General features: G+C 35.9%; 1 protein-coding gene across 1 annotated transcript in view; it reads left to right on the forward strand.

Moving 5' to 3' along the window:
• LOC106091473 (serine/threonine-protein kinase minibrain) overlaps positions 1-24329 on the forward strand; it is a 77420-nt gene that overhangs the window by 4471 nt on the left and 48620 nt on the right. The window contains exon 3 of the mRNA XM_013258001.2: positions 14086-14935. Coding sequence (XP_013113455.1) covers positions 14881-14935 — 55 coding nt within the window. The 5' untranslated portion in view covers positions 14086-14880. The remainder of the gene's footprint in view (positions 1-14085; positions 14936-24329) is intronic.

A 24329-nucleotide genomic window follows, 5' to 3' on the forward strand; every position in this document is an offset into this window, starting at 1 on the left:
TATGGAAAGGCTACGAAAGATCGAGTGCCAGTAGAACGGTTCGTTCATAGGGCCTTTTCTGGTTCAGGGCGTGGATGATTTGTGTGGTGCTTGTTTGTGTGTGCTGGTAGTTGGTTGGAAAGAATTTAAACCGCGTTGAAGCGCCACAAGTGTATTTGCGGCCGGGGATGTAAAAGATTTCCGTCTGTGTGGCTCTACGTTCGGCATGTTTCCACCCTAGTAATACCACACCTTAGGTATTCCCAGGGTGGAGAGAGGTATCGCCAGGTGGAGATAGATTGAGGGAGTCAAGAACACATATATTTCAGTGATTTCTCGCAATTATCGCATACATTTTGGTACTATGTTCGGTTTTTCGCAAATTTTTCGTGATTACTTTTTTTAGATAATATATTTTGAAGCAAAAAACATGCTGATGACAATCACCCACAACCTATGAAACAATTTCAAAAAAAGTACCATGATGTCGTAGCGATTTTAACGTATTTCAAAACAGTAATCGCGAGAAACTTGTGTTTTCGGCTATGAAAATGAATATAGTATCAGCCGCGATTATGGATATTACCTTTGTTCGCCCCAATTTAAAATTTTTACTCAAAATTAGCCTTATCACTCAATTCATTTATCGCCTCGAGATGATTATTTTTGGGCCAGCCTAAACGGCTTCCCAGATTTAACGCTGTCAATCGTAGTTAAAACAACAACATTAAAATGGACCACCCTTTTGTAAAGTACCAATTTTGAAAAATCGCATTCTTCTATTCTTTATCGATACGATAAAAGGACAACATACCTTTGATGTCTCTCCCTAGTCACTTTGGATCAATGAATTGTCTTTTCGAGAAAGTGAATTAACAGAAGCACATACGAACCCGGAAGAAAATGCTTCCAGCGGCAGTGTTTATTATTAGCACAATCGTTGTCCTTAAACGGAGAAAATTCATTGTTGTCTTTATGTATATAACGTCGTTTTTAGCCGTTTGCCGTACATTTACCTTTGGCTTTATAAGCTCTCACACAAACTGCGTGAGTCAGCAATCTTTTTGTTTTTGTTCTTTGTAGCTGTCAACCGTACGCTTCAGTATATTGAACTTTTTCATTAACATCGCCGTTGTGCATAGTCAGAATGTGGGGGATTTGTCGAGATTAATATTGACAAAGATCAGTATCATGCATTAATTAATGGAATCTTATTCTCCTGATATTGCATATTTCTCAGCTTCTCTTAGCTGGTAACTTTCTGGCTCTCTTCATTAGGTGAGTAAGCTTAATTTGAACAGCTGGTGGGAACAAAACAACATTATCAGGTCTCAGTTTTAAGTTAAATAATTGTTATTATACTACTTTGCATTTTTGCTATTTTGCTGCTTCAAATGTTCATCATACACGTGAGATATTAATTGCTATTGCCTACAACACGTGCAGCGTACGACGCAGTGGCAATTGTGTGTTGTTATAAGTACCAATTATTAACTTGAACTTGAAAATTTGATCAAAGCTGATCTTTTACAATACGTGCCACTGTTGTGTGCGGTTGTTTGAAACTTAACTGTAACATAGGTGATTGTGGCGGTTAGTGGGGTTGTGTTTTGTTCTCCTCTCTGCTCTTAGAAACAGAGAATAACCCTACAAAACAAAAGATCGCATCGAGTTGTCGAGTTGTTTTTATTATTGTTTGTTTTGTTTCTGCTTTCGTTTGGTTTGGAAGCTTTCTTTCTTCGTAATTTATGTGTGTGTGTGTGTAAAACATTTCTTTCTTTGACAATTTATGGACTTGTGCTATACACCCCACATTTGGGGTTAATAATTTTTTGGAGATGGCTTTCGTTAGAAATGAAAAAGAAATTGCGTTGTTTGTATCTGAATCTCTGTTATTGGTGTGTTTGCTCGCCTTTATTTAGTCAAAATTGATGTTGGCATATGTGTGAGTGTGTATGTGAGAGAATGCTTGTTGTTATTGTTGGAGCTGCTGCTGGTGTTGCGTTCTTGTGTGTTTGATACTTATTTTGTATTACTTTCTGTCGCTGCTTAGCTTGCCCGCCTGCTTGGCATTGTTGTTTCCCACCGTGTGGTGGGTCATTGTACCTTTTAAACGTCATGCTCTCTTTAAGTTTAAACAAACAGTTCTTTATACGTTCGTTTATTATTATTTTTGTATTTCTTATAATTATTCGGTTTCATTTTTGGCTTAGTTTTCGCATTCGCAATTGTTGCCAAGAGCTTTTTCTTTGTATTGTTTGCTAGTGCAAAAGGGGGAGGAACCCGTAGCCATAATCAAAAACCGAAGAAAACCAGTGGCACATGCTATAATTTGTAATGATGAAAATGAAAGAGAAAATCGTAGACGACTAATTACAATGGCGCTAACACAACGATGTGATATAAGAGGGGGAGTATTTTTGTTTAAAAATAAAGATTATATGAACGTATGTAGGTAGTTGGTAGTTGTTTCTACGTCTACATAGGCCTAAATAATTTGTTCACAACAAACCATGCTCAAAAAATAGTAATTTTTAGTTAAAGCAATTCATTAAACATAGACTTAGAACTGAATTCAATAGTAACTTCAAGGCGGCATTGTAAATTCTATTAACCAGTTATAATGGTATAGATTTTAATGAAAGTCACATTTTACAATTCATAAATTTTCAATTTTTGTTTCGGTTTCTGTATCGCCCCTAGAGATAACACTTGAGGGCACAGTAACACAATTGCACATTATTTCCAAAGCCGCCGGTTAGAATTGGATTATGTTGTTGTGTACGTAAACGGTAATGTGCCACTGCTTTAGATTAATACACGTATAATCAATCGTATTTTCGGGTATGTATTTTCGATTGTTCCGCTAAATATCTTCCGTTACAGCACCATGTACTGGCGGACATTCATTTAAACCGGTGATTGATTTGTTGGGAGTTCCAACAAAAGCTCAAAAAGCCTATGAGAGGAACCGATCCGGTCCGATCGCCACGTTAACAGGGTGGCCATTGGTTGTTTAAAGGCGCCAATAACTCGCCTTGTCATAGCAAGCATCATAAGCACTCAGCATTTTTGGAAGAGCCGTTGCCGCCCGACCGCTCACTGAGCCGTTGCAGCTACTCCGTATGGAGCATTCCACTATCCGCAACCTGTGGACGCGCCGGGTAGCTCGCAGCTAAGCTTCTCGTGACACCATGAACACCACACAGATCGGACCTCAATATTCCAGCCTGCGTGGTTCTTACAGCTATCCCGTCCCGGGTCTATTTTTGCTATTCAGTTTCTGTATCTACACTACCATTCGCCCTCTCCCCCTATCTTCGAATGATGTGTGTAGCAAGAGTTAAAAGCTGGCATGCGTCTTAGAGATCATACCGTTCATTCCTCGGGTCCAGCATGCGTATTTAAGCTCTTCCTCAATCGTCATTTCAATTGTCCAGTCCAAAACTTCTGCCTATCCATCGATTGTTTTTTGCGTTCTCGTATTGACCAATCTTGGCCTTCCTTAACAAAAAAAGAATCGCCAAAGATATAATTTACTGCCAAATCAAGGACAAATAAAATAGAAAGGATTGTGGCTAAGATTTTTTATGCAAAATAAGGACTAATACTTGAATTTAGAATCCGAACTAGATATACTCATGACATACAGCACTACAACAAATATGATCCAACCCATTCACATATGTATGCCCTAAAGGTAAGAACAATTCCATTATGGTATGATGTTCGATAACAACTAGTAAACGAGATTTTTGGAAACAAAATTCTTTTTAGTTTTATGTAGAGATAATTAAGCGATTTTTTACTTTCTATCTAATCAAGCATATGCATCTATCGGCGAAGAATGATGTATGTACGATTATCTATTGTGAAATCTTAATTCATGTCGTGCAAAAAGTCGCTGTGTTTACATTGGCCAATGTAAACAGTGAATGGAATACCTCAACACTTCTTTATTTATTTTGCTTAACATTGTTGCAGGAAGATAGCAAAGTCAGTGCAAGCGAAAAAGACTGTGGATTTTAATACCTTGCCGACAAATACCCCATCGCGATAAGGCCTTGCCTTAACATGCGATGAGGAAATCATGCTTTTACTAACGGAAACGCAGAAAAAGATAATTTATTCTCCGCGTATTTCATAGGGATGTTGTTTAGGTTAAATTTTTTAAGAAAATTTACAATGAATTAATAGTGTAAAGAGCATTTAGAAAAAGTTATAAATAAAACTTATATATCGACGGTCGCCGTGGAGTAGACACAACCATGTTGGCCTATGACGCCAAACGCCTGCGTTCAAATCCTGGAAGAAATTAACATCAGAAAAATTTTTAGCGATGGTTATTCCCTTACTAATGCTGGCCACAATTTTGAGGCATCCTGCCATGTCAAAACTTCTCTACCAGGTGGTGTCGCTTTGCGACACGCTGTTCAGACTCGGTATAAAAACAGAAAACGAACTTAAAACTTTAATCGAACTGCTCTCATTGATTTGAGAGAAGTATCGCCTATTCATTATTGGAATATTCAAGGGAAATATAGTATAGTATAAAGGGAGACCCAGTTTTTTAAAATATCCAAAGGATTTTGTGTAAAACCTAGTAATGAGTACGAATTTTGATCATTATTATAGTTTTCGCTATAAATAATTTTACATGTATATTAATTTAATGAAGCTTCCTTTTTGTGTGGTTTTTTCGACTTTACTTTTTGCTCTGGCAACAAAAAAAAAAATCCATCGGTTTTCGCAATCAATTTCTAGGCAGTATTCGTGCAAATGGACTCAGTACCAAGCTTATATTCAATGTCAAGCTAGATTTTTCAATGTACATGTTCGTACGGTTAAGACTTCTATGTAGAATAATTGTTCATAGAACCAGAGTTTCGGCCCACTCAATATTTTACCCCCATATTCCACCAATAGACAAATGATCGTCGCAAACATTTTCTTAAATTCAATTAAAACTATTCTGGAAGGTTCCCCCTATTTTTTAAGGTATTCACTTTTAATACCCAATACGATATCACGTTGCGGTTTTGAAACAACGCTTAATCAGATTTAAAGAAAAATGACTTTAAATGGGATTCGTTCCAACGTAGCCTTTCATTATTAATACATTTAAACTAATATGATATTTTTGTAGCATAACGCAAAGAAGATAACATTGCTCATATGGTAGCCATGCTTCAATGCTATTCGATTGTTTAACCACAGTGGTTATTTTAGAAAACATCAAACACGACTCTTTCATTGCCTTGGCGTACATCTTTTTGAGCGAATGTGTTCGTCGGCTGTCCGTAATGAAAATTAAAGTCTAAATATAAGTATTTTCTTTTAATATATTGTACGTATTAAATGTTATATTGTGTGTTTTTTTTTACTTTACACAAGAGTAACGGCGGCAGCGGCGGCGATGACAACAAAAAGGCAATAAAAAATAAACGCTAATATTTTCTTGAGTATTTGGGTCAGAACATGACGTATGTATTTTCCTACGAACAATGTGCTTACATACCGACAATAATGCACACACACTTTTGCTACATGCAAACTTTCAGACATGTAGTAGGCATGTCGTGTTCCAAAGTACACTCAGCTGTAGCTAAGCGATGTCTGTCAGTGGTGTTTCGGCTCCACCAATCTGCCAGCCAAAACAAATCATCGGCACCGCTACTCCCCACTACTATGGCAATAAGAAAACTCATGTACAATGTAACCGGGCATTGTGTGTACAATTTTGTCTATAAGATATGATCAAAAGCTTATTTGAAATTAAGATACAAGAATTATGAATGGGATGGAGTCTTGAAACGGGCGCTAAAAATATAACGCGAAGAGAATACCATCACCCCTTTCCAAGAAGTACGAACTTTTCGTTCATGCTGTAGGAATTCATTAATAATCGGCTTTGTTATAGATTATTCTTGTGTTGGCTTATATTACCGCTAAAAAGTGCAAGATAATCGTTGTTACCACCTCGCTGTTGCCATCATATATTTTTCACTTACCTGTCTCCTCTTCGTCGGGTCTTTAGGCCACTCTGATTCAGCTGGCGATTATTTTATTAGCGCCCACCCATCATCCCACCACCACCACCCTGCATCTCATAACTATGATGGCAAATTTGAGTATACATAGGCAGACGTAATGGATGAATACCATAGATGAGAGACACAAACACTTATTACAATAACAATAAAGAGCATTTTGCTTTCTTTTGACAACGACAACGACAATAACAACAAAAGCAAAATGAGAAATTACAAAACAATAAAACATCAGTGGAGACCCCTTAGAAGAATGTCATAGTCGCTCGCACAAAGAGGAGCTCACAAATATGAAAAAAACAACGGCCAAACGCGCGGTAATGAGAGAGAGAGAAAGGAATTTTCGTTTCGTCTGGAAAATCTGTCGAAGTAGTTCAATGTATGGCATGGGAAAGTACATGTTTGTGTCTGGGAAAAGTGTTTGACTTAGCAGGAACAAATGACTTCAAACAGCTCATAATAAATCGATTTCTTTTTTTTATGGTTATTGGCTTTTACTAAATCCCTCAAACACATGTGGCTGTGTAGTGGCGCATTGATTCGTGAGCAAAAATGATTAGAAATACTCAAACAATCTGTGTTTGTATTGACGTAAACACTTTCATATGTAGACCACCATACACAATTGAGCGTCCGACCCATTTTCGTAGCTAACGGATCGTGTGAAATATTATGAATGCTTTCTTTGAAGATCGTTCAAGATATGAAGCAAATTTCATTATCGTAAAAGGTGGGAAAACTATATACGTCACAATACCTATGCCAGTAATCACATGCATAGCAAAAAAAAAAAAAAAAAACAAAAACAAAAATACATGCGCGCAATTGTCAAGGAGTGCTGTTTTGAGGCCTTAAAAAAAATATGTTTTATAAGTTTTTGTTTGATGCTGCTTTTATATAAGTTTAAACAATAAGTTAAACATTTGTAAAGAACAAAACGACACAAATGACGTCTCTCGGGTGAAAACGTTTTCTTCATGCAACTAAAGGCGCCCTTATATGTGGAAGAACTCACCATGTTTTAAATTTTAATGTTTATCATCATTTTTATGCAATTATTATACCCACCGCCATAGGATGGGGTATACTAATCTATTCATTCCGTTTGTGCATTTCCATACATTGATCTTCGACCCCAGATAGTATATGTGTATATTAGGGTAATGACTTTTTGAATATTTTTCCAAAAAATTATTTCCTGTTGCACGAATGAATGAACTTTTGCCCACTAATGACTAAAATTAAATTTATTCCTTTTTTCAAGTTTTTGCCTGTTAGGGCGAAGATCGTTAAATTTTACAATTTTTGTTTGTTTCTCTTTCGAGACGAGCTCAATGATCGAAGATTTTCTTTGCAAATGGGAAAGGAAAGCCAAAGATAGCAACACACACCAACCACTATTGGACGCGTTTTGTCTTTGTTTAGAAGACTTTTCAACCATTAGATGTGATGGCTTCAAGGGCCGTGCGTTGGTATGTTGTATTTAAATCGTATTAATAGCGAAAACGCATCTATGATACAATTACCACATTACCCGGACTCGACAGCCCTGTCTATTAGTTGTACTTTTTCCAATGCATGTATTTTTGTGTAATAACAGACATTCTTTCTGTGACAAATTATACTTCTTCCGTACTACACATGATTTTTTGCATCTGTTGGAAGTTGTATTGATGGCTTTGGACGTTAAGACAACGGCAATGGCTCTCGCTGTTGATCCGTGCGATCAGGTTCGAATCCTGGCCGGGCTCTGCCGAGTTATTAATTTTTCAAGTCTTTTGACTGTTACGGCGAAGATCATTAAATTTTACAATTTTAGTTTGTTTCTCTTTCAAGACGAGCTTTCCATTATTCCATTTAAAGATTGAAAAATGTCACGCAAATACCCCTTTAAAATCAAATGTTTGTGGAATTTTTTAAATCATTTTGTGTGCGAGTTTTTTTTCTTCAAAGAATCACCTAATATGTAAGATTTTATCTAATCTTGCATATAAATTCATCAAAATATGGTGCAGGTTGTTGTTGTTTTAGCATTTTGTTGTGTTCTATCTTTCTGACCATCAAGTGTCCTAAAATATGATAAGGGGATATGAGGATTTAAAAAAGTCATCACCCCAGTGTATATTATTGATCGTCTTGACATTCTAAGTCGATCCAGCAATGTCCGGCCCTCAGTCCGTTTATCGAAATCACGATAGAGTTTGTACGAATAAAGATATTCACTTGAAACTTTGCACAGATACTTTTTATCAATGTAGGTCGTTAGACATTGGTAAAGTTTCAAACTGTTTCTTCGTCTTGACTTATTGAGCCCCTAGAAGCAAATAGAAACTATGAAAAGAACTTGACAAATGCAACCCATGGTGGAGGGTATATAAAATACGGCCTAACCGAATCTAACACGCTTTCACTTGTGTATTATAATATTGAAGTTAAATGTTATAAATAACCGATAATGTGAAGAATTTATGTGACGTTTTTTTGATGGAAACACCAAATCGAGCAGAATTGTTTGAAAAAGACTGTGCCATTTTTGTTGATATCGTTCTTGCTAAAAATCGGATGTCTGTGGTTGATGGATGAAAAAGCCCTAGCTGCAATTTTCGTCTATTTGGAGCAAAGTTCCGCAAATATAACAAAGGCCAAGTGGCGTGTTTGTATATGTGGTAATGGTATTTATGGGAGAATGTCGGAGACGTAAGTGAATGCGTGTTCGTTTTGCTTTTATATTTTTTAGTTTAGTTTTTTTTTGGTTTGTTATATTTCGTGTTTTGTTAAACAATTTAGTCATTTAGCGCATTTTTATTTGGTGAGTGTGTTTGTGTGTGTGCACGTTTTCAGTTTTCGCCAAGAGAAAGTGTTTTGCTAAATGACCATTTGCTGTTACTCTCCCCTTTCCACCACAACTTGCAGCAATTCATCAGCATAAACGAATGTGCACGTATTTGTGTTGCTATATTACTGTGTTTTTGTTGTTGGGGCAACACTATCCCCAGTGACGTTGTTCCCTTTTAGTTTTGCCGCATATTACAGAGCAGTTCAAGTCTAAAGCTGGCTGAAAGTTGGAGAAATATTGGGTTTATTTTGCAATATTTGTGGGAGCAATTACTAAGGCGTATGTGTTATATTTTTATTGTACTCTCCGCCATTCTCCTTTCTTTTGCTCATTTCCTTTGAAATTTATCTTTTGCATGATACTTTATGGTATTGCTGGTGTTGCCGATATTATGATATTATGTTGCTATACAAAGTACGCCACCGCAGCGCAGAGCTTAGCAACTCCGCCTATGACACTGAATGCCTGGGTTCGAATCCTGGCGAGAACATCATACAAATTTTGAGTGGTGGTTATCCCCTCCAAATGCTGGCGACATTTGTGAGGTACTGTACCATTTGGTATGGCAGCCATGTAAAAACTTATCCACAAAGAGGTGCGGCACCCCTTTCGGACTCGGCTATAAAAGAAGGCCCCTTATCATTGAGCTTAAACTTGAATCGGACTGCACTCATTGATATGTGAGAAGTTTGCCCCTGTTCCTTAATGCAATGTTCATGGGCAAATTTGCATTTACATGTCAAGTACGAAACATTGCCGACAAATGTAAACAATGAATGTAAAGCGTAACACCAATGACGACCATTTAGATTTTTGGTTATCAACATGTGTGTATGTTGTTGCTTGCATAGATCAATGGCAAAAAAGGAAACGTCAAATCGGGTAATGAAGAAGAAAAATCGGGAGACAACAGGTGACAAGGTCCGTGAAGATCAAGTTAACTTGATCTTTGTTATAAAATTAACAGGAAATGTTTAATAATAAAAAAAGATTTTAGCTAGAAAATCCTAAAAAAAACAATAAATAAATAAACAAAAAGTCCAAATATATCACAAACTCTTCAAATTTCTCAAAAAATATTAAAATGGTGTAAATATGTACCATTTTTATACCCACCACCGAAGGATGGGGGTATATTCATTTTGTCATTCCGTTTGCAACACAACGAAATATCCATTTCCGACCCTATAAAGTATATATATCTGAAATTTGGGACAGTGTGTTGTGTCAGGCCATTCGACATCCTCCGTCAATATGGCTCAGATCGGTTCAGATTTGGATATAGCTGCCATATAGACCGATCCTCTAATTTAGGGTCTTAGGCCCATAAAAGCCACATTTATTAGCCGATTTTGCTATGATTTGAGACAGTGGGTTGTGTTAGGCCCTACAACGTCCTTCGTCAATTTGGCTCAAATCGGTTCACATTTGGATATAGCTGCCATATAGACCGATCCTCCGATTAAGGGTTATATGCCCAAAAAAGCTACATTTATTATCCGATTTTGCTGAAATTTGGGACAGTGCGTTGTCTTAGGTCCTCCGACGTCCTCTGTGCATTTGGCTCAGATCGGTCCAGATTTAGATATAGCTGCCATATAGACCGACCCTCCGATTTGGGGTCTTGAGCCATAAAACATGTATTTATTGTCCGATGTCGCCGAAATTTGGGACAGTGAGTTAAGTTAAGCCCCTTGACATACTTCTGCATTATCGCACTGATCGGTCCAGATTTGGATATAGCTGCCATATAGACCGATCTCTCGGTTTTAGGTTCGATGTTGCCGAAATTTGGGACAAAGAGTTAAGTTAAGCCCCTCCACATATTTCTGCTATGGGACAGTTATGAGTTATGAGTTTTGCACCGGATTTTGACGAAAGGTGGTTTACATATATAGCCGAGGTGGTGGGTATCCAAAGTTCGGCCCGACCGAACTTAACGCCTTTTTACTTGTCCTATATGTAAAACAACTTTTCTCACGAATGTTATTCTGGTTAATGATGAGCCCACTGTGGTGGACTGAAAAATAGTGGGTCAATCACCGCTTGAGAATTTATCATATAGATCAAGGGCTTTCCAGAATTGCTAGAAACGACCCCCAAAGTATTGAATGAAAAAAAGATATTGGATATTTTCGAATGTATTGGCCATATCAGAGAAATTTCTGAAGCTCACTGTGGCGGACTGAAAAATAGTACGTCAATCACCGCTTGGAGATTTATTATGTAGATCAAAAGCTTCAACCGACCTAAGGTATTGAAAGAAACGAGTTATTGGCGATTTTTGAATGTATTAGCCATATCAGAGAAATGTCACTTTAGAGAAAGATGAGTCCACTGTGGCGGACTGGAAAATAGTGCTTTAATCACCGCTTTGGGATTTATTATATGGACAAAGAACTTTCCAGAAGTTCATTACCCGACCCCTAAGGTATTGAAAGAAACGAAATATTGACCATTTTCGAATTTTCGATTGTATTGGCCATATCAGATAAATTTTTACTTTAGAGAAAGAGATGAGCCCACTGTGACGGACTGAAAAACAGTGCGTCAATCATGATATGGACCAAGAACTTTCCAGAAGTGCTTCAACCGACCCTCAAGGTATTGAAGGAAACGAGATATTGACAATTTTCGAATGTATTGGCCATATCAGAGAAATTTATCTTTAGAGAACGATGAAACACTGTGGCGAGCTGGAAAATAGTGCTGTACCACTACTGTGGTACAGGGTATTATAAGTTGGTGCACTTGTTTGTAACACCCAAAAGGAAAAGAGATAGATCCATAGATAGTTATAACGACCAACTCAGAATTACTTTCGGATTCGATTTAGCTATGTACGTCTGTTTGTCTGTCTGTCCGTCTATCCATGTTAATTTGTGTACAAACTACAGATCACAGTTTTCATCCGATCGCCTTCAAATTTGGTACAGGCATGTTTTTCCGACTGCAGACGAAGCCTATCGAAATTGGAAAAAATCAGATCAGATATAGATATAGCTTCCATATATATGTTTGTCCGATTTGCTGTTATAATGCAATAAAGTGGTCATTTGTTAATCGATTCTCTGAAATTTGGCAGGTAGGATTTTCTTATGACTCTCGATATTAGTGGTGAATTTTATAGAAATCGGTTCAGATTTATATAGAACTGTCATATATGTATATCGCCCGATTTTCACCCCTAGAGCCACTGCAAGCAAATTCATTGACCAATCTTCCCAAAACTTTTTACGACGCTTTCCTCTACGACTTCCATATTATCTATGAAGTTTGCTGAAAATCTGTTCAAAACTGGATATAGCTCCCATGTATATGTACGTCCGATTTTGAGAACTATTGCAATAAATGCTCATTTGTCAAGAAAGATTTTCTAATGGCTTTCGACATTATTGGCAAATTTCATAGAAATCGGTTTAGATTTAGATATAGCTGTCATATACATATATCGCCCGATTTTCAGTTCTATGGTCACTGCAAGCGCATTAGTTGATCAATCTTGCCAAAATTTTGTACAGCGCTTTCCCCGATGACTACTACAATATCTGAGAAGTTTGCTAGAAATCTGTTCAGATTTAGATATAGCTCCCATATATACGTTTGTCAGATTTGCAATAATGCTGTCATTTGTCAAGCGTAGGTATAACAGTTTGAACATATTTGCTCGAAATGTGTTACGGATTGTTTAATAACCCATCTGAAAACATCCGCCGAGGTGCCTCAAAATTGGTTCAGAACCAGATATAGCTCCCACTTTGCATCTATAGTGTAGGTGTGGGGTATTATTAAGTCGGCACCGCCAGACTTTTTCTTTTCCTTACTGGTTTATTATAGGTTAGTGCCACAAGCAAAAACAACTCTTTTTATACCCACCACCATAGGATGGGTTTGTTTATAACATCTCGAAATATTCGTCCAAAACCCCATTCTTGATCGTCTCGACGTTCTGAATCGATCTAGCCATGTCCGTCTGTCGAAATGACGATAGCGGTCGAACTCGCGGTTATCAGCTGTTACTTTTAGCTTGCTTTAGAAAAAAAGTGTAAAAAAGGTATATTTGATTAAAGTTCATTCTAAGTTTTATTAAAAATACATTTACTTTCTTTTAAAAAATCCGCAATTACTTTTTGGGCAACCCAATAGTTCCCATGTAAACCTGTCTCTCGATCACACTTGTTCTGTTCCTAAAAGCTTTAATTTTTGGTGGTTTGACAGAAGTTTGGTATGTAGAATAAAATTATGCCCAACAACTAAATATATTTTGTATAAACTTTTAGCATAATTCATGGTGGTGGGTTCCCGGCCGTACCGAACTTAGCGCGCTCTTACTTGATGTTATTGAAATAAAGCTTGAAATGGTCCATATCACTTCGAGGACTTTCAACTAGTGCTACTCTGAATGTTAAAACTCAAGTAATACATCACATTTTATTGTACATATGAGCAACGATCTTGTATTCTTTATCACTTTCTCTATAAAACCCCAAAAGAAACACAAATTTATCTCTATACTATTCGATTTTATGTATCCGGCATTATCAAAGACCATTTTTCATAAATGAAATTAAATCTGAAAACAAATAGTCTTCAATCTCGATTTGTAAAATGGATCCATAAAATATTGCTCGATTTGTCCATGGATTGGAATATACGTTTACCATGCCGAGAAAATGTCGCTTGCTCAATTTTAGACAAATATGTCTGGGCAGCTTTCTTTTCCACTATTCGACTTCAAAATCGATTATTCGACTTTTTAATCATTGAAAGTTCACTTCGAATTTTGCACACAAAAAGTCGATGAATCGATTAGTCGAAAGTCGACTTTGGGATCCCTATAATATATTTTGTCGTTTTTAATAATGAAACATCTACAAACTATCTTCTGGGAGTACAATTCAGCGAAAAAGTGTGAACTTCACTCCCAAATTTTTACAGGGAATGAAAATGTCAAGACGATCAGCAATATATGTATTAGTTTATTGGGTGGCAGATGAATATTTGCAGCTGTAACCAACGGAATGACTACATTACATACACCCTATAGTTTTTCAGCAGATTTTTTTAATGTTATAGCTAAAATGTTGGGTGGATATTTTTCCTTTAACGTTTGCAGTAATTGCTGTATGTAATAATGTACACGAGTATTTTTATTATATTTATGTGTAATGTAATTGAAACTAATTTAATTATTTTTTTCACTATCTGTCTATTTTTTAGATCTGAATGGAATAAAGCAAAGGCCTGCATTTATAGTAACTGATGAACAAAAATAAATTCAAATTCAACATCTTCAAGTACAACTCGACAGTAAAATTAAATTTCGAACGGGCAACACATTGTTAAACCAACAAGTAATTCATTCACATCAAACTTAAGAAAAGTGAAAAAAGGAAGGAGAAAAAAACAACACATTTATTGTACATGTTGTTCCAGTTATACAAAACAAGAAAAAGCGTTCGCCTTTTTGGGCAGCAGAAAAAGTTTGTAAAATGTTTCGTTGTCATTTAAATTTTGTGGCGTTAATTTTGAATGTGAAAAATGTTCAAAGTACTTGTCTCAAAAGACCCAATCGCAGCAGCAACAATAACAATTAATTTACTTAACAATAATGTTTTTGAAGCCGCATATAACACTGATAAAGTGTTTATAAGGATTAAAGATTATATTACCATACAATACCATACCGAAGGGTAAAAGAATAGAATTGTAATACTAACGTGCGAGAACAAAAAACAAACTTCACACTTACCATATATTACTCTGGAAACTTCACAACAACACCGCAAACAGAAAGGCAACACCGTCATCGGTTTGTTCTGTTGTTGTTGTTGTTGCAATATAAGTCCCCTGCAGCAGGAAAATCTTAAAAAGTTCTGGGTCTAATTTGTTGTGTGTGTGTTTGTGTAACAAGTTCTAAACATTCTTTGGAAATTTTCTTGGACATAATCCAAGCCGACTTCACATCAACCGCTATTTCTTCTCTGTGCCCCACGCAAAACAAAAGGTCTTTATATGTATAGACTAGATGATACGAGCGGCGCCGCCATGGACAAAGCTAAGCAAAAATGTAAGTATGATAAGCCAGAGTGAATTAAGTATGATTTAAATATAATTTAATTTATCTGAAAAAACACCTTTAAAGGCACTTCAAAAACTTGTTATTTAAATATTTTGTTTTTATATTATTACAATATAGGACAAAGTAGTGAATGGTTTTTGAGATTATGAGAGAGGTTAGGTTTGCTTCGAATCCCACAAAGAATTGTCTTCTTTATTGAATCATTTATAAGTTATTTTTAGTGTGCTAAGGAAGAAGATAAAAGTTTTTTCTAGTCCACACTATCTCGTTTGAATATGTCTTAATGTGTGTCCACAGCAGCCGATGGAAAATAATTGTACGTGGCCAGCGCAGTTAGGAACTGCCTCTGGTCTTTCTAATGCTCCTGGATGCTTAAGAAATAGGTTTTTGCATTACACGGCTTTTTACAAACCCCGCGAAAACGGCAATAACATTTTTTCATTTCCCGAGTTCCTGAGAATTTTTATTCTAATATTTTCATAAACTTTACAACTAAATGGAAGTAGAAAATATTCGTGTTTACCAACAAGCAAAAGGTTTCGGCCCCAAATATCATATCAACTCAAATTTCCCTTGAATTGTGAATTGAATTTCTTAAATGATTTTTTTTTTGGTTTAATATCTGGACATAGGCGATACTAAAACCAATAAACGGTCACTTGTTCTAAATATGAAAATTTCATGTATCAAAAACTTCCATATTCCAATGTCACAGTTATAAAACTATAAATACTTCAATTTGTTAGAGCGATTCATCCAAAGGTTAATCGGACAAATATTCCCATTTCAATGCGCTGCTTATCCGGTACAGCCGATACCGGATGAAATACATGAAATACAGGAACTGTAAGATGCATAATAAAGAAATAACTATTTGAAATGATGAGCTTTTCTCTGAATTTTTACTTTGAGGGCTCAGTTTGAAAAAACCGCTTGGAGTTTGGCTTTTATTTCACAATTTTTTTTTGTCGCTTCATACCGTACAGCAAAGATGGAGGTATACTAAGTTCATTATTCTGTTCGTATTATCTTATTGTTGAAAGGAGACATTTTTCGAGAACTACCCGTTCCAAATTTCGCAAAAATATTAGTGAAGTCGATTATAAAAGCAACTTTTATGGTGCCAGGACTTTTAATCGATAGATCGGTTTAAACGGCAGCTATATCCAAATCTGAAGCGATCTGAACCAAATTGTTGATAGATGTCAAAGGACCTAAAACAACTCACTGTCCAAATTTTCGGCGACATTGGACATCGAGAGATCGATCTATATGGCAGCTATGTCCAAATCTGAGCCGATCTGAGACGAATTGCTGAAAGATGTCGAAGAGCCCAACACAACTCGTTGTCTCAAATTTTGGCGAAATCGGACAATAAATGCGCCTTTTAAGGGCCCAAGAACTTAAATCGAGAGATCGGTCTTTATGGTAGCTATATCCAGATCTGGACCGATTTGAGCCAAATTGAAGAAGCATGTCGACTGGCCTAACACAACTCACTGTCTCAAATTTCACCAAATGAGATAATAAATGTGGGATTAATGGGCCTAATACCTTAAATCGGCGGATCGGCCTGTATGGGGGCTATATCGAGATATAGTCCGATATAGCCCATCCTCGAACTCAACCTGCTTATGGACAAAAAAACGATCTGTGCAAAGTTTCTGCTCAACATCTCTATTTTCAAAGATCGTAACGTGATTTCAACAGACAGACGGATGGACAGACATGTCTAGATCGTCTTGGATTTTTACGACGGTATATATATATATACTTTATTGGGTCGGAAATGGATATTTTGAAGTATTGCAAACGGAATAACAAAATTAATATACTCCCATCCTTCGGTGGTGGGTATGAAAACCCTAGTAAGAAAACTCATCCTGACAAGATCAAATGACGCTTGTAAGGATTAACTACTGTCAGGCACAAACGCTAAGGCTAATACGACAATATTGAAAAATCCAAATCCTAACTATGGTCGGGTTTCTGAAGGCAGGAGGAATGAAAACTGTTCTTATCGAGGCATCACACAGTGTTCCCAAATCGAAAAATATTGTAAATAATTCTGGAACTCTTGAAAGGATAGTGATATGTGAACGAAACTTCACCAGGTCAATGTTGAGGTATGTTCCAATAAGTATGGTTTTGGAGAATTATGTGGCTTGGTCAAGAGTCAGTCATTTAAATGTGACTGGCATTTCAGGTTAGGTTAGGTTAGAGTGGCAATCTTTAAACAGACTCGCAATTTCTGTCCATAGCTACAGTAGCGCCAGAACAAAATCTCTGTGGGAATTGAACCCAGGACCCCTGGTAATCCGAGCACTTTACCAACCCGGCAGAGAAAAACAAATGGTTACTACTTATTGACATGCTTTATTACAACATCTGTATTACGGCCTCCTACGAGTGCTTAGGATTATATTATATGTTTAGGATCTATTCTCAAGTATTGTTTGAGATCATATGTTCTGATCGGGCTACATTTTTGTTCAGGATATTTTTGAGAAATGCGGCCCAAACATTTGACACAAAAAGATTAGTAATAGTCAGATTAGTAATAGACCCCAATCTTAAAATTACTCCTTACTTAGTTACTAAATTTTTACAACTATTAATTTTATTTGTTTGTTTTGCTTTTGAATGATGTGTCCGAGAATCACAGTGCAATGTGTAAAAAAGTAAAAAACTATCAACATTCTATTTATATAATCGGCAGAGTATTCTTAACCTAGTTGTGTTGTTCAAGAAAAAAAAAAGCAGTGATCCCAATACTTTTTGACATAGTACCTCACTGCTTAATAGGCCAGCTATTCTTGGCCATATGACGTTTAAGGGCTTGACATTTGTTTTCTGAAATCTTAGTCATATTGGTTTTGGCTTAAAATTTAAATCGAATTATTTTTGGTTAGTGATTTCTGTGCGGTTGTTTTTGTTGTTGTTGTTTTTGTTAACGCTCATACCATTTACAATTGACTAAAATAGATACGACTAATTTGTTTAGTGTCTCGATCTTTATTGTTGCTGTGTCAATTTTTGGCGTGGGATTTTCAACATACACCACACCACACATTTATTCAAAACATATGGGATTTTTTCATTGAGAGAAAGAATGAGTCCGCATCGAAAAATGACACAAAGCTGTCTCCCACAACAGAAGCTAGGTAGAGAACACTAATGCTGCATTAATATGTATTTATGCAAGCCCATTCACACACATGCATGCATAGCACATAGTATTACATTAACCAACTGTGTTCATAATTTAAATTGATGGCACTTAAATTTCGTATATGACGGTGCCAGGGGTTGATTTCTATTCAATTTGAAATGCGACGCCATTACGTAGTTTCTTCTTTGACCACCTTAAACGTAAAAGTGAGAATATTTTTAAGAAAGGGGTTTCGATAGAAATTATAGCTCAAATAATTTATAAAACAACAAATTCTATCCTATTTGACAAGAACGGCTGAACCGATTTCGATGAAATTTTCACAGATGGTAGAATTTTGTCCCCAATCGAAATAGGGTACCCCATATTTTGATATCCAAAGGAGGAGCAGACCCTTCCCTTTACCCCAATTTTCCAAAACGCCAGATCTCGGCGCACTTTTATGGTAACCCTCTCTTTGCACACTTATGGTAATCCAAAAATACGGAATTGGTATAAAACTCTGCGGTGAAATAATCGTAAAGGACGCCCTACCCCAACACCCAAACAAATGGACAAATAAAAGGTATCTAAGAATAGAGCACGAACTTGATATAACAGTCTAACCCAAAAACGCCCCAAAAATGACTTGTGTACCGATTGGGACAATACGGATATTAATTGACAGATAATTAGAAGTAGGATACAAAATTTATATAAAAATATGGGGTAAAGGTTTGGGGGCCCCCACCACAATTCAAAATTATTACCCAAATGGAAATTTTTACCAATATAATACAATATTAGAGCCCACCGGGCCAGCTAGTGTTCTATAAATATCAATGTGTTCTAAAATTGGAATTCCGAGTTACGGAAAAACGTGCTTTAAAATATGAATTTAGATAAAATTTTCCTGAAAAATCAAAACAACATATCCCAAACTTTCATTCAAGGCGTATTTAATAAGGTGGCCGCATCAGCACATCTGATGTAACTTGATATCGCAATTCATTTTTAAATCGCCCTTTAAACTTCAAAATAAATATTTTATAAATTGATTTTAATGTTTATAAATTAAAATATATAAATTAATGGAACGTGTCTAACAACCTCAATCGCTATCAGCTTCACTCAAGAACTTAGGTTCATTGTGTTGCCCCCGAACAAGATTCAAAAAACGCTTAAGAACACAGACAAAATTTACGGCAGTAGAATGCCAGACATTAGAATGAAGAAGTTAAGCAACCAACATGTATGACAATAATGGGAGCTAGGCGTGCTGAAGAAGTTCCTTTCAATCTGTCATTTAAACCCCCTTATTGTAGTCAAGAATAGCGAAAGGACTATGTGCTTAAAAACAATTTAGATAGGAAAAAAAGGTATTCGTTTAGCCATATTCCTGCACCAACCCCTGCAATTTCAGGCTATCTCTAGGATTTTAAGTTACAAATAGAAGACAATTCATGGGTAATAACAGCGCTTGATAAGTTTCTCTATAAATTGTTTTCCATGTGAATTCATCAAAAAAAGATTTAATATAACATTTAAGTTAATCGTGTAAAATTCTTAAAGACAATCAGGTTCAGCCTTTAACAAAAGTCAAGATGTTTTCATACACTTTTTTCTCAATATTGTTGTTAGTAATTATTGTCCCTATTATTTTTTCCACCACTGTACATATGTAACATAAAGAGTTTTGCCAGAGCTACATTTTGCCTCTCAAAATAAGAGAGAGAGATGCTGTATGCACGGTTGCCATTTTTTTTAAAAAAAAAAAAAAAACCCACAAATTTCCAAACAATTTCCCCACAAAAATACAAAATAAAAAGTTTTTCGCCCATAAAATGCGCTAACCAAAAAGATTTACAGATCAATACATTTTTTTTATAAAAAACTAGCTGGACCCGGTCCGCTCAGCTGCGCCTTTACTTTATGTGGGTCAAAATTATCCTTTGAATATTTACTTTCGATAAGGCACCACATTGCAATGGTCAATAAATAAGCTTTGTTTGGGGGTGTTTTTGGGGATGGGGTGGCCACTCAGTGACTTGCTCCTGAAAATATATGTCAGATTCGTGTTGTAATCTAAAATACCTCTTATTTAAGCCCCATATTGCAATGGTCAGCAAATATAACCAAACCAGGCTTCTAGGGGCTCAGAAGTCAAGTCGAAAGACAATTTTATAAGGCCCAAAAGTTTCAAGGAGGAATTACTAGATTGGTATACCCCCATCATATAGTGGTGGGTATATGAGAGTTATCATAATGTCGCGTCCTTAACCGACTCTAGATTGTTGGAATCATTTCAAGCTTAAGTATGATGAACTATGCCTCCTGATTAACGAAATTCTATGTCAATCATATTCAAGTATAATTTCTTATCTCGGGAGATACGTTACTACAGTAAACACCAGTGTAGGTGAATATGCTTTCTATTAAATCACACCAACTTCAAGGCTATTGACCAGCAGAAAACATAAGAAAAATTTTTACTTTTTTCTATCCAAATCCTAGTATCCTAAATGAGAAGAAAACTTTTTCCCTAGCCCTGTGTGGGGAAATTTCTCCTAAACTTACAACACTGACTGTATGCGTGAACTACTCTCCATAATTTTTAGATTTTTCTCTTTGCATTAAAATTCATTTATCTGACAAAACGTTTGATGTTTTTTACAAGAAAACATATTAAAGAAAATTATTAATCTTTCCTTTTTTGTCTAGTGCTTAATCAGAAAACACAAAAAAGATGCGTACACCCATGCGCATGTTTATTCATTGCTATCTCAACAATGAAACCAATAGAATAAGAATACATGCGAATTGATCATCAACGCTAGCGTAAAGAAGTTTTTCGCTTTGTGCGCCACTGTTATATATAGATGTCGCACATAAAAATATAGTAAAACACCTGCTCTGCCCATATAAAATCCATAAACTTGCATTACCCATAGATAAAATAGATACATGTCAATCCATAAAAACTATTTTTTTATCTTTATTTCATAATTCCACTAAGATACTTAGTGGATAGTTTGTAAACTGTCAATTAGAAGTTATTGCTGCCAGATATATTAATATCTCTAGCTGTCCGTGGTTTGTCAATATCTATCGCACAAATTCTATCTTGTGAGTGCCCACCCCAAGAATGCCACACACATATTGTGTTTGGCACTTGACGTCAACCAAATCGATTGGTTCGAACTATTTTATTTTTATTTTTCAAACGAAAAATAGGTTCACTCAGTTTATTGTTGCTATGTTTTAATCACAAAAACAGAGAGACCTTTTAGCAGAAACAGGAACAATATCATCGAAACTGAAAAAAAAAGAAAAAACAAAACAGCAACCATCATTTTGGTCATACGGAAGAAAGTCATGTGTCATGTAATTGAAAAATGTGATTGTTTTTTTTTGTTTCGTTAGAACACCACCAAGCAGCGACGACACAGCTGAACGACCTCCATCATTGTCTGCGACCATTCATTCTGACGCACTGAAGCCAATAAGGGATTTGATTGGCAGTTTGAGTAAGATGCGCGCGTAAATTCGAAAAAAAAACTCCAAAAAAATACATATGTACATATGTATATTTGTACGTTTTTCCTAGTTATTGCTATTAGAGCTTATGGGATGGACGATTGGTTGGTTGCCTTATTGGCCATGCAATATTATATTGATTTTGCGGTGAATTAGTTTTGCTTTATGGCCTTATTGAATTATGCAGATTTAGGAGAATTTCATATTTCTCAATAAACAGAGCGGTGGCCATGTGTGAATCCACAATGAGAGAGTGAGCAAGCGAAGATGATGATAAGTCCCATCCGCCCGCCTTCCCCAGACAAACAATTGTGCAATAGTTTTCATTACTTTTTCTTGGCGTGGGCCGCCATCCATTTGTTGTTGTTGTTGTTTGCGTTCAGCAGCATCTTGCATTTCGCAATGGTATCTTTAAGATACGAGTAAATTTTGTGCACTTGGCGACAAACGTCAATTTATCTTCTTGCTCTCCTCGTCCCAAACAGAGAGGTTCGCAAAGGAATGTTGGGGTATACTCTCAATGGCAACGGTAATGGCTTTAATGTATTTGCATACAAGTAAGTGACGAGGGTGATGGTGCCATTACACTTGCCCCCTTCTCTCTTTCTCTCATCGCCCATCTAATGATGTTAAAAAGTTGCTACATATGAATTGGCTAGTGAGTTCTGGCTTGGCAGTTCCTCTTAGCACCCATGGCTAGTTTACGCCAGACTCCGCATGCATTCAAAGTTGTTTGTCAAAAAGATCAGAAAACTTTTTAAAGTTGACATCCGACATTTATTTTGAGCGAAATGAAATAAAACTGTCAAAAGTGACCAACAAAGTTATTTTCATGCAATAGCTGTCATCTTCGTTATTCTTTCCCTTTTTGTGCAGTGCTTCCATGCCAAGCAACCTTTCTGTCCGTCTGTCTGTCTGTTTGCAAAGAAAAGGGACTATTGATTTTGATAAGAATTTGTCTATAATTGCTAGTGGAATTTATTGGTAATTAGGTCTATAGAAGGATTCTATAGGAAAATATTTGCCCGTGTTTTTTTTAAGCAACCATTTGTGTATAAATTTGGTTATTAGAAAAACAGGTAAATTTTTCGATGTTATGGGGTTTTTTTAAATCACTATAAATTCCATAATCTTCAACATGATGGCATGGGTTTTTTTATTTGTTTCCCAAAAAATAATCGATAAAAATCGAGTCCTGCTTTGAGAAATGTTTATCTTTACAAAATTAGACATTCTTCGCTAGATTTGTAACTCTTCTTTTAAATTTATAGTTTAAATTAAATGAGCAACCAATCTATTTTTATAGATAGTGTTGAAATCAGAGAAATCGAAATTCTGCCAAATTAAATGAATAAATAATTCTCTAATCTGTGATCTTAATTGAAATACATATTAGAGGACCATTGATGTTCAGAACGATTGTGATGTCATTGTCAGAGCTGCAGTTTTTATTTAACTAAACCTACTGCTGAATTTGCCCTCTTTTCTTACGTATTTAAACAAAAATAAATTTTTGCCTTGTACATATATCTGTTTACCTTACATTTCAGATTAAAATCCGTTTATATTCCTTTGTTGCTACTGATGTCACGATGATATTTCATTATCTATGTATGATGACATTTTACCAGACATCTCCATAAACACATGTCGGTCTCTTTTTTTCCTTTTTTATTTTTTTTTTTCGATTCACTATGTCGTCATCAACTTGCAGGATGATCAAATGTAGAGAGAGAGAGAAATTTTACATACCAAATGAAATCGGTATATTTTTAACCCAACACTGCACAGTGGAACAATGCAAACACTTTTCATTGTTGCAAGAACAAAAAACTCATCAGATTTTGTCTCAAGGGAGAACAAAAACCACTAGTTTTTGCCGAAGTATATGTAACGATGACGCTAAAGCGGCTCGAAGAATACATGTATAAACTAATATTTACTCACTCAAAATATGAAGGCAAATGGTAAAGTAAAAGAATAAAGAACTAAAATCATACCTTCAACATAAAAGAAAAGTTATCAAATCGCAAGCCATCAAATAAAGCAACGAAACATAGCTGTAGTTCGCGTTATTAGTAGGGAAAATTTTCTGAGCTAAAAATTTAGTCATTCTTGCCAGCTATTAACTAGTCTAGTTATTATTACACTAATAGAAAAAAATCTGCTGATAATAGCATACGCTGTCGGCTATTACAGCAGTAGTTCTGTCTTATAACTAAATGTTTGCAAATGCATAACCGCAGGCAGATTGCTGAAAAGTTTGTTGTCATTTGCTGAAAATGGCTGCTGCTCAATTTACGATGGAGAAATGAAAGAGACATTCTTAATTTTTGAAAAATAAATATAGAAATGATCGTAGCCAGAAAAAATACATCTTATATATAAAAATCAATCTGTGTTTGTTTGTTTGTCTGTTCCTTATGGACTCAAAAGTGGCTGAACCGATTTTCATGAAATTTTTACTGATTTTGATATTAGATTCGCATTCTACTCGTAAATACCTTTCAATTGAGTCCCATATTGCCATGGTCGGTAAATATGTCCGATTTAGGGGTGTTTTGGGGGTTAGGGTGATTTCGCTTAAATCGCACCACCCATCTCCGAGATCTGGCGTTTTTGACTCCCAAACATGACTTATTTACTGACCATGGCAATATGAGGCTTAAATAAAAGGTATTTAAGTGTAGAATT

The sequence above is a fragment of the Stomoxys calcitrans genome, chromosome 4 (assembly GCF_963082655.1).
Source record: "Stomoxys calcitrans chromosome 4, idStoCalc2.1, whole genome shotgun sequence".
In the NCBI taxonomy this organism is placed as follows: Eukaryota; Metazoa; Arthropoda; class Insecta; order Diptera; family Muscidae; genus Stomoxys; species Stomoxys calcitrans.